The 15680-nt window shown below is 42.0% G+C and overlaps 1 protein-coding gene across 1 annotated transcript in view; it reads right to left on the bottom strand.

Annotated features, from left to right (window-relative positions):
• The window catches only part of ADAMTSL5 (ADAMTS like 5), a 56933-nt gene that overhangs the window by 15245 nt on the left and 26008 nt on the right, over nt 1-15680 (bottom strand). Inside the window, exon 4 of the mRNA XM_081945734.1 lies at nt 878-938. Within this exon, the coding sequence (XP_081801860.1) occupies nt 878-938 (61 nt within the window). The remainder of the gene's footprint in view (nt 1-877; nt 939-15680) is intronic.

Genomic DNA, 15680 nt, shown 5'->3' with positions numbered 1-15680 from the left:
TCCTTCAGAGGTTTGGGTTGTTCCATCCCTGGAGGCTTTTAAGAAGAGACCTGGACAGCCACCTGTCTGAAATAGTATAGGATTTCCTGCTTGGGCAGGGAGCTGGACTAGAAAACCTCCAAGGTCCCTTCCGACTCTGTTATTCTGTTAACTCTGATATGTTTTTAAGCAAAAGTCCTAGAATACAAGGCTGGATGTTAACTATGCATCTTGAACGTAAGCACAAATACACAAGGCCCCAGTGCTCTTTGTGTCTACCAGAAACTTTGGGCAGAAATTGATCCCTGCATTCTGGACCCATTCTGAGCGGCGTGGTGGCCTAGTGGTAGAGACGCTCACCTCCCACTCAAAAGTTCAATTCTAGGCAGTGGCAGATGTTTCTCGCAAAGAGAAAGTATCTGCTGAGAGCTCTGTGGGCATCAGGAAGGGCATCTGACCAGTAAATCTCAGCTCCATTCATTCTTTCTTGCCAAGTCTATCCCAAATTGAGGGATTACAGAGTCATTAAAAAAAAAAGGGGGGGGGGGAATTCCAGACCCATAATAATCTGGAAGGATTCCCCATTTATGAGGAGGGGCTCTGGACAGCATTCAGACGATCTGTCTCTTCATAACTTGGGTGTGCACTTCTATGTCCACGCTGCTGGTGACCACAAAGCCACACAGGAACCATGGGACTATTGGATTTCCTTGCAGGCCATGCCAGCAAAGGTTCCCTTGAGCATCCAAGGATTGAGGTCAAATCAGGACCCCAAGTGCCTTTTTCCTTCTCCCCACCCCCACCCCACAACTGTTGTCTGCAAGAGGCTTCCAGGCTCAGGGTTAAGACCACCTGCCCCTATTAAGACAGGCTCAGCAGGGGAGAGGAGGGTACTCACTTTCTGCTCACAGATGCGATACTGTCTGGCCTCCGCTCGGCAAGGCTCTTCTCCAGGAAGCCTGTGGCTCAAGAGAAAGAGAATGAAATTAACAGAACAGAATTGGAAGCAACTTTGGAGATCTTCTAGTCCAATCCCCTCCTCAGGCAGGAAGCCCTATACCATTTCAGACAAACTATTATCGAATTTCTTCTTTAAAACTCCAGTGTTAGAGCATTTACAGCTTCTGAAGGCAAGCTGTTCCATTGGTTAATTGTTCTCAATGTCAGGAAGTTTCTCCTTAGTTCTAGGTCGGTTCTCTCTTTGATGACTTTCCATCCATTGCTTCTTGTCCTGTCTTCTGGTGATTTGAAGAATACTGTAGGTTAACCCCCTTTTCCTATGATAGCCCCTTAGATATTGGAACACTGCTATCATGTCACCCCCTAGTCCTTCTTTTCAGTAGATTAGACAAACCCAATTCCTGCAAACTTCATATATTTTAGCTTCGAGCCTCTTAAATGTTTTTGTTGCTTTCTCTGCACTTTTTCCAGAATCACATCTTTTTAATATTGTGGTCATCAAAACTGGATGCAATATTACAAAGACATAATAAAATGGTATTAACGCTTTATTTCTATCCTTCTGTTAATACAGCCCAGGATTGTATTGGCTTTTTTGGCAGCTGCAGCACATTGCTGGAGTCCAAGATCCCTCTCGCAGTTATTGCCATTGAGCCAGGTTTTATACAATGTACTTGGATATTTGATTTTTCTTGCCTAAGTGTAAAATCTTAACTTTTCTTAACTTTGTCATCTGCAAATTTGATGAGTTCCCCTTCTATTCCCTCATGTAAGTCATTTATGAAGATGTTGAAGAGTACTGTACCTAAGACACAACCTTGTGGTATCCTTCTGCTTACTTCCCTCCATGTAGATGTAGTACCATTAAGGACTACTCATTGAATAGTTTCTCAGTCAGTTACAAATCCATCTGATGGTGATACTGTCTATGCCATTTTTCTAACTTACCAAGAAGTAGTTTATGGTTACTTTGTCAAATGCCTTACTGGAGTCCAAATATACTATGTCCATGGCATTTTGTTGGTCCACTATTTTGTCAAAGAATGAAATAAGATTTGTTTGGCATGATCTGGTTTTTTTATTGAAAAGTTTTAGTAGAATTTACAGATATTTCCCCTTCCCCTTCCCTCCCTCCACTCCAACCCTGCCACCCCTCCACCCCTCCCTCCCCCCAACTTCCCAGAGCAAAATACAGGGTATAAACATTTAACAATCATACACTAACATAAACTAACTAACTATAACATCTTACCTCCCTCTTATACTTTAACTCCCCTTTTATTAAGCTAAATTTGGACAAACTATAACATTCCTTATTCATTCATAAACTAATTGAAGTTCCTTAGTCCAATGTTTATTTGAATATAGTCAATTCACCTTCTCCATTCCAACTTGTGTTTCTCCTCTGAATAGTCTTTCCAATATGCTGAAATTTTAGCTGTCTCTGCTAAATTAACTACTTTTAACGTCCAATCTTGAATAGTAAGCAATTCTTCCTTCTTCCAGCAATCTTGTCGCCATTATCAAATTCAGAATCAAATTAGTCTCTATAATTGTACAGTCTGTAATTATACCTAGCAAAAACAACTGAAGGGTGAACTTTTTGAGAATATTTTAAATAATCCACCATATTTTTATCCAAAATGCTTTAGCTTCTTTACAAATCCACCATACATAATAATATATAGCATCAACACAATTACATTTCCAACATTTAAATTATAAATTGGGATACACACAAGCTAACTATTTAAGATCTAAAGACCGTCTATAAAACATCTTAATCTTGCATACATTTTTTCATTTCTTACCCAAATCTTTTCCCATATTCCCATCATTATTAGACAAAATTATCAATACCTTTCTACCATTCTTCCATATTTGCATCTTTTTTCCCTTTAAAAAAAAATCTTGGTATCATTTAAAGTAAAAAAACCTTAAACAAGACTTTCATTTTACTACTATTATCCTTCCCAGCAAAAACTATTGTAAGTTCTCCCATTTATCCATCTCTATCTATATTTTGTGCCATAATGGTCATAATTATACTTATGTAATCTCCCATTTAAAATTGTAATATAGAGTCCTAAGTGGATAACCTTTTTTACTATCTCACATCCTGTTATTTTTCTGATTCTTCTTTTGGATTTATCCTGGGGATGGTGGATATCCAGCCTTTAGTACATTACTCCGCGCCTTCCGGATAAAGCTCAAGACGCACCTATTTCAAGTAGCTGGCCTGGCTCAACCATAGTTCGTTCACACTGCTCCTGACGGGTTTTTTAATTTTTGTGACTTTTAGACTTTTATTAGGGGATTTTAAACTATGTTTTAACTGTCTTTTCTTATCTTCATACCTCCTCCATGTACGCGTGTTCGTTTATTCTGTGTGTGTATTGTCCATATTGTTTTTTATGTGTTTTATTGTACGCCGCCCCGAGTCCTTCGGGAGAGGGTGCGGCTAAGAAATAAATTTATTATTATTATTATTATTTACTGTGAAAATATTTTGCCTTCCAAACTGAATTAAGACGATATCTTTTTTCTAAATAATTCACCACCAATCCGGCTGGGGCCTCCCATCTATACTGTATCTGGCGATTTCTAAGTTCATCAACTAGGAATGCATAATCCTTTCTGGATCTCAATATTTTAAAAGGAATTTCCTTCAGTACTCCTGTCCTGCCACCTCCTGTCCTGCCACCTGTAGTTTGCTTTCGTAAGTCGCTTGTAATATTCCATTCCTTGTTTTCCTGGTAACAAAGTAGATTACAATATCTCTTGGTAGTTGTCTCTGTCTGGCAATCCATGAATTAACACGATAATTTTTTTCAATCTGCCAATCATATTCTGCTTTTGGTTCACCAATTAACTGAGCGAAAGCTTCTGCAAAGATTTCTTTCAAATTTTCTTGGTTATCTTCTTTCAGGCCTCTTATTCTCAAAGCAAATTCCATCACTCTGTATTGCATCATTGTAACTTCTGCCTCTGATTTTTCAATCTTGATTTGAATCTCATCAACTTTATTCTCCAAATTCACATTAGATTGAGTAATTTCTTCCACCCTGTTGTCCAATGATGTTACAAAAGCAAGCAAATCCTTAAACGCATCCACTATATCCTCTCTTATTTGTTGATTGCGGGTTTGAATTAAGTCCTTAATTTCAGACATTTCATCAGACACATCTTTAAGGGCACATGTAATTTTTTCTTGCAAAAACGAGGCTTGTGCTTTTAAAGCGCCTTGGAGAGTTTCAAATGTCACTGTTTGTGTATCCGCTAAAGATAATAAAGATTGCAATTTAGGTGGCTGGGCCGGGTGACTTCCAGCACTCTTAGAGGCACTTATTTTGATTTGTTTTGAAGGCATTTCCGAATATTCAAACCACACTTTCCAACAACCAAGTTATTGAGTCCAAAAAGTCCACTTAATCCCCAAACTTGTTAAATCTTATAGCTCATTAGTAAACAAACACTGTTTTCTTTAATCTTGAGCTCTTGAGTCTTTTAACGATGTTAACAAATACTTAACAAATACTTTCCTTTTAAGTTTCACTTTGATCACACCCTTTGACTTGCAGACGCCATCTTATTGCCCTTTGTTCTCCTCAATCTTCACAGAAGGAAGTGATACTGCGTCGGAGTTAAAGTTTATACTTGCAAGTATAATCGCTCCTGTCTTTGCTCTGCCTGCTTTTTATTCAATTGTAGATTAAAACATTGATTGCAGGGGTGATTGTGGCATTTTGTTTCTGCTGCAGCAGAAGCATCCCGAGATGCGGAGCCTTGTTGGGCTGCTGGGGGGCTCTCACCCTTCGAGCCCCAGAATTGCTCCTGGGGGGGTCTATGGGGAGCTCTACCCCTGCCCGACTGCTCTTCTCCCCCTCTTTTCCAGAGGGGAGAGTTTTCCAGCTGCTTGACAGCTGATTTACGCTGTTCTAGCAGCTTAAATGCGATCACAAGGCTGGCGTTCCCAAAGGCACATCCTTCAACGCCTACGGTGCCACCGGAAGTCCCGGCATGATCTGTTTTTGACAAACCCATGCTGGCTTCTGGTTATAACCCTGGTTGAGTATTCTCTGTTGGAGTGGCACAGCTCACTGGCTGGAGAGCCACAAGGGAAGCAATCAGCAAAGCAGCACCTGTTGTTGCCACTATCACTGCCTTCCCGCCCATTGTGAGGTAGATGTCCTCTGTCCACGGAGGCTCTTACCACAGCCAATAAACATTCTCCTTTCCCCCAGAGCCCACCTTCTTCCATGACTGCCTCCAAACCAATGCCATCTGAGGAATTTTACCTAAGAATATTGGGAGAACAGAGTCAGCGCTGTGAGATGTGCTTCTCCAACAACCACAGGAGATTGAAATGAGGCAACTGTGTTATTTCCAAAGCTAGTAGGTCACAGGCACCCACAGGTCTCACGAGCAAATGAGGGAAAACATTATGGATGCAATTATAAAGCACAACCTCATGCGATTGCATCATTTAGCAACAGCCAACCTGCCAGTTCCAGATACTGTCATAATCCCAGGACTGTGCAGGGAAGATGGGAGTGCCAGGCAAGCAAGTTTGTGGGGGACAGTTTTGGGTGGGCAGGGAGTGCTGCAGGCAGGGGCTGCTGAGCACAGGCAGGTGCTGCAAGAGATGGGAGGTTGCTGCGGGCGGGCGCTCCAGGGCACGGGTGGCCATACAAGTACTGCAGGGGGCAGGAGGGGGCCATGGGCAGGGACTATAGAGAGCAGGTGGATGAGTGGGTACCATGGGGGGGGATAGTGGAGTGGTGTGAGCAGACTTGAAGTTTAGGTGCAGTTACACCACCCCCTGTCCCCTACAATCCTCGTTCGAGAGAGATTCCCCTGCCAGATCCCCCAATGCCTTCAACAGTGGCAAAGCTTCTAATGTGCTGCCTTCGCTGGAAAAGAGAGACAGTCCAGAGATATATCCAAATACCTGTGGAGGGACGGGAGGGGTGGCACCTGACTCAACAGCTGTGACTGTGAGAGGGATCCAGGACCACACGTGTGAGCCCGCCGTGTGCTGCAGCTGTCAGAAAAGCCAAAGCAGCCCTGAGCTGCATCAACAGAGGGATATCACTGAGATCACCAGAAGTGATAGCAACCATTTTACACAGCATTAGTGAGGCCGCCCTTGGAATGCTGCCTACAATTCTGGTCACGGTGACAGAAAAAAAGATCCTTAGAACGCGTGATTAGGAGACTAGAGGCTAAACCCACGTGATGAATGGTGGAGGGAGTTAGGTGCATCCAGTCCAGCAAAGAGGAAGTTGGGTGGGGGAGGGGGAATAATAACTGCCACAGAGGAGAAGGGATTGAATTGTTCTTCAAAGCAGCACAGAGCAGGCCAAGAAGCAATAGGTGGAAGCCTTTTAAAGAGAGACCCAACCTACAAGTAAGTAATTTTCTGACAATTAGAACAAATAATCAATGGAATACCTTGCTTCTCAGAATTATGGGTGCTTCATCACTGGAGACTTTCAAAAATAGGCTGGAGGACCATTTGATTGGGATGGTGTAAACTCTCTTGCCTTGAGCAGGGGGTTGGACTAGATGACCCATGAGATCCCTTCCAACCTTGTTATTCTATATTCTATAAAATGAAGCCACTATAGATTGGTATTTTAGACATCAGCCAATTGAGAATGGAACCTTCAGTCTGAATCTCACACTGTACTACTCAGTACATAAAAACAGAGAAGGAACAGCACTGTTTTTTATATTTGGGAAGGGAATAGCAAGAAAGCTAAAAAAGGACCATACCATCATCATACTACCAACAGACAAAGGCCAAACTACAGTTATTCTGGACAAGTCACTATATTTACAAAAAGCAAAAGAACTACTAGAAGACACTTTCATCCCAATAAACACTAACACAATACAAAAACTAGACAACCTGATCAAGAGAACCTTCAGGGACCTCACTAAGAAAGGCCAAATTATGAAGGGGGAACAGTGGTGGATGAGAAGGATCCCTCCTCCCATGTCTCTGGCGAGGCTCTAAAAGACACAAGCCTGAAATACCTCTCCATCCCATCATATCATTCCTGGGGACCCCCACCGACAACATCGTAAAATAATTGTAAGAAGAAGAAGAAGAAGTAAACACTCATCAACTCCCCACTACCTGAATCAGAGACCTGACTGTGGATGAGGACAAAATCATGGTCTCATGCGGTGTCAGATCCCCTTTCTACAGATCCAGAATTAGCCAAAGAATCTTATGACCATATTGCTCCACACACAGCACACCTGACTTAACTAACTACATAAAGATCAAAACACCCAGGATTATGGATCTCATAAACCTCTGCCTAAACACATATTTCAAATTTGATACACAAACGTTCCAACAAATTAAAGGTACACCTCTGGTATCACTGCTTTCAGGACTTATAATGGAGGTTATTAGGCAACATCTAGAAACCATAGCACTCCCACAGATACAATCCAAAATATTGATCAGATATGTAGATGACACCTTCACCATAATAAAAAAGACCAATTATTAAGGGAGAACTTTTATAAAATGTTTTACAGATGGTATTTAGATCCTAAAAAATTATCATGCATGTACCCAAATGTTCAACCAAAATGTTGGAGATGCGGGTGTCTAGATGCTACCTTTCTTCATGTATGGTGGACTTGCAACAAGGTTAAAGCTTTTTGGATAAAAATATGGTGGGTTATGCAGAATGTATTTAAGAAAAGAATACAATTCACTCCGCAAATGTTTTTATTGGGTATAGCTAAGGATTTCTCCAAAGGGGAAATAAAATTGGCCTTGCATATGGTCACAGCAGCTAGGTTGTTGATTGCGCAACATTGGAAAAAAGATTTTTTACCGACAATTGATCAATGGATTCAGAAGGTGGCGGGGTTCGCCGAAATGGCAAAAATTTCAGCTTTCTTAAAAGCTCAGAAACAGGAGGATTATACACAGGAATGGGTAAAATTGATTGATTATATACAGAATAAATACCAGACTAGGAGTTATTATGTAGCCTTTAGGTAAGAATGTTTAGATTGATAGATGATCAGAGTAAATAATATATGGGATGTTTGGAATTGTTAGAGTGGTATACAGCGGAAGTCAGGGGGGTGGGTTTGTGTGAGAGGTGGGGGAGGGTTAGGGTGGAGGGCGGGGCAATATATATGTATGAATAAATTAGAAGATGGGATTAACGAAACATTGTTATTTTAGGAGAAATTTATATTAAGAGTTATATATGTTAAATTAGCTTAGAAGATGGGATCAATGTGCTATTACTAATCTAAGAGAAATTTATATTGTGTTTGTTGGGAGGAGAGGGGCAAGTAATTTACTTTAAGACAGGGGGAGGGGAGGGGGCAAAGTATTTGGTATAATATTTGAATGTGAATTTTTGCGGGGGGGTTGGGGGGGCATAGCATTTGTATGAGATTTACATTGTATGGTGGGTGGGTGGGTGAAAAGGGGGAAAATCTGTTTGTACAAAACTCTTTTAATTGAAAAAAACTAAAAAAAACTAAAAAAAATAAAAAAGTAAAATAAAATAAAAAAAATAAAAAATAAAAAAGACCAATTAGAGAGAGAAAATACAACTCACTACCCTTCCTGGCCATCTTGATCAGCAGAAACCACTATGTCAAACTAGAAACACAAGTGTACAGAAAAACCACCCTCACCAACCAAGTGCTCCACTATCAAAGCAACAACGCAACCTCCGACAAGAGAAGCTGTGTAAGAACTTTATGTAGATGAGGACAAACTCATTGCAGCAACCTTGAACAGCAAAAAGAGGAAACAGAACATCTATACAGCATATTCCAACAAAATGGATATCCACATAACTTTCTCAAAATGTGCCTGACCGGTCAACCCAATACAATGCAATCAACACAAGCCCTAAAAAGAATAACACTGCCATATATCAAGAACATCTCAGAAAACACCAACAGAATATTATTGTCAGGCCTGTAGTTATGTTCCTTTTAGGATCTTTGGCCTGCCACACTTTCTATTATTTTCCTATGCTGTTTCATTAGTGTAGTAGTTGGGAGGGGGGAATAGAAAGGAGTAGGATTGTGGAATGTATTGTTGTCATTCTTTTATAGAAGCTCAAGGTCATATTTTGTCTCCGCACCTCGACACCTGACCGGAAGCAGAGGGGTGTAGATGCCAGCATGGAAGATGATGATTGGAACATGTGATGGATTACACAGGTCTGCAAAAAAAATTTTTAGAGAGCTGTTTTGGTTATTCCACATAATCTTTATGTTTTTTGGTGTGCTGAAACTGAAAATGACCTCCATTTTGTCATAGGACATCACATTTCCTGACAATTTAGGTAACTATGTTAAATAAGGCAATACATCAAAATAAATGGAAATAGACTTATAAAAATAAAGTTTTATTACAATATTTTTACGAAAATCCTTTTCTGAACTGAAATGAGCTCACCTACACACACTAAACTCGATTCTTCTTCCTCGTGAGGCTCCTCTTGGTGCATTTACACTTGTGAGTAGCATCTGGAATGTCTCTCTGAAGCATCCAACAGTAGACTGCCATCATTGTAATGCTCCATTTTCCCTTTCCATCTCTTTAATGTCTTGGTGGAATCGTTCACCTTGTTCCTCATTCACAGCTCCCAAATTTTCAGGAAAGTAGTCAAGGTGGGACTGGAGGAAATGCACTTTCAAACTCATCAGGCAACCTAAAGCTTGAAATGCTTTCAGCATTCTTCCAATGATCTTTTTGTAGTGAGGATCTTTGTTATTGCCTAAAAATTTCTGTACGACTTCTTTAAATGCAATCCACTCTTCTTTTTGAGGATCCGTCATGTATTGACAAACTCTTGATCAACTATAAGCCTTCTAATGTCTGGTCTGATGAAAACACCTTCCTTCAATTTTGCCTCCGATAGGCATGGAAACTTGGTGACCAAGTATTTGAAGCATTCTCCAACTTTTGGAAGTGATTTTACGAATTGCTTCATCAATCCCAATTTTATGTGGAGAGGTGGTAGAAGAACTTTAGAAGGTACCAAAGTTTCTCGGAGGACATTTTTTTCACCGACTGTTAGCACCCTCGGCTGCCAACTCTTCTTGGTCCAGTGATTTTGTTGGTCTCGACTGTCCCATAGACACAGAAAACAAGGGTATTTGGTATACCCAGCTTGTTGCCCGAGCAGCATGCACAAGACCTTCAAGTCCCCACACACTTGCCAACCATGGTCTTCATATTTAAGTTTATGAAGAACCAATTCCAAGTTAAAACTTGCTTAGCTTATGTATATATTACTGACCATCAGATTTACAGTGCTATATTTTTTTTTACATAACTCCGGCAAACCCTTTAAGGTTTTTTTGGCATTTTATATCTTAAATGCACTTATGTGAATTAATTAATAGTAATTTGGACTTTAAATTTGGTTAATAACCCATAATATAAAAAAATACCAAAAATTTAAAAAAATGATAAATTTGAAGACAATTTTGCATGTTGTGGCAAATCATGACGTCTAGGAGTTTTTTCAATGTTTTATTTGCTTTCTGCACACCAAAATACATGGAAATTAGATGAAAATAATCAAACAGCTTTTTAATCGCAGACCTGTGTTATGGGTGTGGGGATAAGATCATGAACTTTCAACTGGGTGGAATTCCAGGTAGAAAATCAGAGTTCGAATTCCACAGACGTGCTAACATGCCTGTATGATTAAATTGGAACTTTAAGGATGATTCTGCCTTGGTCTCTGATTGATTTCATGCATGGTATTTAGAACGCTGACAATTATTATTATATACTTTATTCATTAAACATGAAACTCAGCCAACTGAACATTCAAAAATGCATTACAAATACCAGTGACTGGTGCTAATGGTTGATACGGTTTGCTGCCAGCGTCCTAGGTATCAACCAAGTACCTTCTTAAAATCTAAGATGTTCCGAGTAGCGCAGTTCTTTGCAGTTCCGCTGGTGTTATTGCAGGAAGCTGTAATTTGTTGATGTATCTTGTAAAATGTTTGGACATGGTGCCAAATGCCCCAATGACAATGGGTTTCACTGTTACATGCTTCATCCATAGCCGTGTAGTTTCAATGGCCAGGTCGCCATATTTCATTATTCTAGTTCTTTTTCTTCGACTCTGGCATCTCCAGGAACAGCGATATCAATAAACTGTACACTTCAGCCCTCTACAACCGTAATATCTGGCGTGTTGTGCTCCAAATGATGTATTCAAAAGTCCCACAAGATCTTCACCACCTCATTTTCGATAACCTTTTCCACTTTATGTTCCCATGACTTTCTGGATACAGGTAAATCATATTTTTTACATAATGACTAGTGGATTAATTTAGCAACTTGGTCGTTGTAATGATGTGTATGTTTTATGTTATATTTTAAGTGCAATTGATGTACCTAGCTCTTTAAGAAGGCTAGGAAACAGTTAACCTGTTAGGGTTCTAAATACCATGCAGAAATAAATCATTGTCCAAGGCAAAACATCCTTAAAGGTGCAATTTATTCCACAGGCATGTTAGCACGGCTATGGAAAATTCCAACTCTGAATTACATCCTGTAAGTTCACCCAGTTGAAAGTTCATGATCTCTCCCCACACCCACAAATCCATCACATGTTCCAATCATCATCTTCCACGCTGGCATGTACACCCATCTTCTTCCGGCCAGGTGTCGATATGCGAAGACAAAAGATTACCTTGGCTTCTACAAAAGAATGTCAACAATCCATTCTACAATCCTACTCCTTTCTATTCCCCCCTCCCAACTACTACACTATTGAAACAGCATAGAAAATTATTAAAAAGTGTGGCAGGCCAAAGATCCTAAAAAGAATATAACTACAGGCCTGACAGGCGGCCTCTCCTCAAAAGAAAAACGTTTCCTGCAAAGAGAATAACATAAAAGTTAACATAACAAAATTAACCACCTTTTCTCCACCCAGGGGAACCCCTTGACTTCTCGGGAAACTTCCCATTGACTTGCTTTACTAACTTCTCCACTTTTAGGTTCCCACTGTTCACCCAATTAGCTTCAGACCAAGGGTAACCCTTCCAATGCACTAAGTACTGTAAGCGACCCCTATTCAGCCTGAAATCTACAATTTTTTCCACCTCAGATTGTGTTTCCCCTTCCATCACTAAAGGAGGAGATTGAGCTTGGGTGGATGCTCTTCTGTTAGACCCAATTACTGGTTTCAACAAGCTACAATGAAACTCTGGGTAAATTTGCCCTAGACTTCTGGGTAGACTGAGTTGAACTGTAACTGGGTTAACTATCTTCACTATTGGGAATGGACCTAGAAATTTTGGACCCAATTCCTTGCTAAGCATTTCTAATCTTATGTATTTGGTTGATACAAAAACATTGTCCCCCACACGGTAGGGGTTTTGGAGCGAGCGATGTTGATCATCTTGCTTCTGGTAGGCTTCTGCCGCAACTGCTAGAGCCTTCTTCGTATTCTCCCATCCTTTCTTTAGCATGTCCATCCATTCACTCAAAGACATGAAAGAAGGAGGTTCTCTAGGCAACTCAGGCATGGCAACAACTTCCATGCCACTGGTAATCTGGAAACCCGCTAATCCTCTGCTGCTGTGGACCGCATCGTTGTACGCCACTTCGGCGAAGGGTAGCAAGTCTGACCAGTTTGTCGTGCTGATAGTCCACAAAACACCTGATGTATTGTTCCACCACCGCCTTGGCTCCCTCTGCTGCGCCGTCCATGCTGGGATGAACCTCTGAGCTCAATTCTTGTGTGGACCCAATGGATCTCAGGACCTCTCTCCAGAACTTGGTTGTGAACTGGACTCCGCGGTCTGAAATGATCCTCTTGGATACTCCGTGCAGGCGATAAATGTGTTTCACAAACATTTTCGCTAATTCGTTTGCGGATGGCAATCCTGAGCAAGCAATGAAGTGTGCCTGCTTAGAAAACAAATCAATAGCAGTCCAAATTACTTTATGCCCACTGCTGTCTGGGAGTTCCATGATGAAGTCCATTGCGACCTCTTCCCATGGCCGTTTAGGGCTCTCTGCTGCAGGTGCTGTAGGTTCTGGGCTCTTGGATTCAATCATCCACGGCTGGCCTTGTTCCTCCTCCAAGGCCTCCCCCTTGGTAGGGCTCTTCGTCACCTGAAGTTGAGGGTCCTCTTCCAGAGGTCGGTTGGGCATTTCCCCCTCCGAGGCCTCCCCCTTAGTTGGACTCTTTGTCACCTTAAGTTGGGGATCCTCCTCCGGAGATTGTCTGCCCTTTTCCTCTTCCGAGGCCTCCCCCTTGGTAGGACACTTCCTCACCTTAAGTTGGGGATCCTCTTTCAGAGGTTGTTGGCCCAGATGACTCTTCTGTGGTGGCATCTGGGACCCTTTCTTTAATGCCGTGGTGGTTGGTGCGCACGTTTGTGGCATTGGGGCTGGAGCCAAGCACTCTGACGCTCTGTGGCCAAGTTGACAACAATGGTGGCATTTAATTGGGCCCCACGAGGAATGGAACCTAGTTACATCTCTAAACTCAGGAATCGTTTCATCACACTGCCTTGCTCTCCAACTTGCAGCTGCCCCCTTGGTAAACACTTCTTCCATGGTGGAGATTGCTTCTCTGTAGGAAGGTGGAGTAAGAACCTTTTGGGGCATTGCAGATGCACCTTGTCCCGCTTCTCATCTTGCAGGCCTGGCTTTGGTAATCCCTTCTTCCATGTTGGTGATTGCTACTCTGTAGGAAGGTGGGGTAAGAACCACTTGGGGCCTTGCAGGCGCACATTTTCCCGCCATCCACAATGCAGGCCTCTGTTTGGTAATCCCTTCTTCCATGGAGATTTCTTCTCTGTAGGAAGGTCTGGTAAGAACCTTTTTGGGCCTTGCAGGGGAGACTGGAACCGGTAGGGAGGTCAATCCCTCGGTTGGCCACTGCCCAGCTTTCTGCCATGGTGCCATCTGCTGAGGGAGGGCAGGTGCCCACTGGCATCCCTCCCATCCATGACCTGGGGTTAAGGCCCATCCCGGGGTTGCCTGCTTCACAGGTTGCAGCTCAACCAATGATGGCTGGCTAGGGGGTTTTACGTGCCAAGGACCCTCCTGCTGGCTTGGAGGAGTTATGGGCCAAGTAGGTGCCTTTTGCTGGCTTGGATGAGTTATGGGCCAAGTAGGTGCCCTCTGCTGGCTTGGAGCATTTCCCCATGCTGATGGCAAAGGAGTTGGTAAGTAGCATCTCTTCCATCCAAGTCCTGGGAGGAAAGCCCAATTTACTGCCCAATTTGCTTCATTTACTGGTTGCAGCCCCATTTGTGGTGGCTTGCAAGTGACAGATGCTGGAAAAATCCCTTCTTCCTGCCTTCTTTGAAATTCCCATTTTGAAAGGGAATCTTTCTCCCAGCTAGTTGCAGGGTGATAAGCCATTTCATTTATTGCCGTCTGGAAGGAGCCCAAATCTCTGTTGTAGGGTTTTTTTTTTCCAAGCCTTGCTTCCAAGCTGGGGGGAAGGAGGGGGAGCATGCACTCACATTTTGATGAAGAAGTACATCTGCGACCTTCCTTCGTCTTGTCGTGTCTCCTCCTGCATTCCTCCTGATGCAATTAACCTGGAAGCAGCATTCCATTGCCTTTGAAGTTCCGCACTCAGCTTCTTATCACCAAAAGCTTCTCATTTATTCTTCGCTGATATTTACGCTGTCCCGGTCAGCATTGGGAATGCCGAGACCCCATCACCAGATCTTCCATCACCAGCCCTTCCCCTTTGAGAGGGGGAGGGTGCTAGTGAATTATTTTGAAGTAGAGAGTTGGAATAATGTTAGGGTTCTAAATACCATGCAGAAATAAATCATTGTCCAAGGCAAAACATCCTTAAAGGTGCAATTTATTCCGCAGGCATGTTAGCACGGCTATGGAAAATTCCAACTCTGAATTACATCCTGTAAGTTCACCCAGTTGAAAGTTCATGATCTCTCCCCACATCCACAAATCCATCACATGTTCCAATCATCATCTTCCACGCTGGCATGTACACCCATCTTCTTCCGGCCAGGTGTCGATATGCGAAGACAAAAGATGACCTTGGCTTCTACAAAAGAATGTCAACAATCCATTCTACAATCCTACTCCTTTCTATTCCCCCCTCCCAACTACTACACTATTGAAACAGCATAGAAAATTATTAAAAAGTGTGGCAGGCCAAAGATCCTAAAAAGAATATAACTACAGGCCTGACATAACCTTTTTAATGATGACATCTAGGGCAGAAGTCAGTTTGAAGATGGCTGCCGCTGAATAAAGATAAGCCTCTAGTTCAAGCTCCTTGCTGTCTGCCTTTATTTTATGCCAAAATCATTACAGTCGTGTCTAGCTTTGTAATCAGTTTGTGCGATTTTGCTGCATTCACACAATAAATGTGAAACAGTTTCGACTTTGTTATTGCAAAGGCAGCAGTTTGGGTTGTTAGTGGATTTTTGTATCTTCGCTTTCATGGCATTAGTTTGTAGTGCTTGTTCTTGAGCAGCCAGTATTAAACCTTCCGTTTCTTTCTGGATGGTTCCCATCTTAAGCCATGTCCATGTCAAGTTGTCATCACATTTTCCTTCAATGTTTTTCAAGTGCTGTCCATGCAAAGCTTTGGTTTTCCATCTATTTAATCTGTCATCCAGCTGTTTTTCCTTATATTCTGCCTTTGTTTCTGTTGTTTTTATGCTGTTCTCCATTTTCACAGCCTGCAGCAATTTTTCTGTGC

This window comes from Natrix helvetica (genome assembly GCF_964273705.1).
Source record: "Natrix helvetica genome assembly, chromosome: 1".
Lineage (NCBI taxonomy): Eukaryota > Metazoa > Chordata > Lepidosauria > Squamata > Natricidae > Natrix > Natrix helvetica.
Note: the sequence above shows the minus strand (reverse complement) of the source record. Positions and strands in the feature narration are given on the sequence as shown.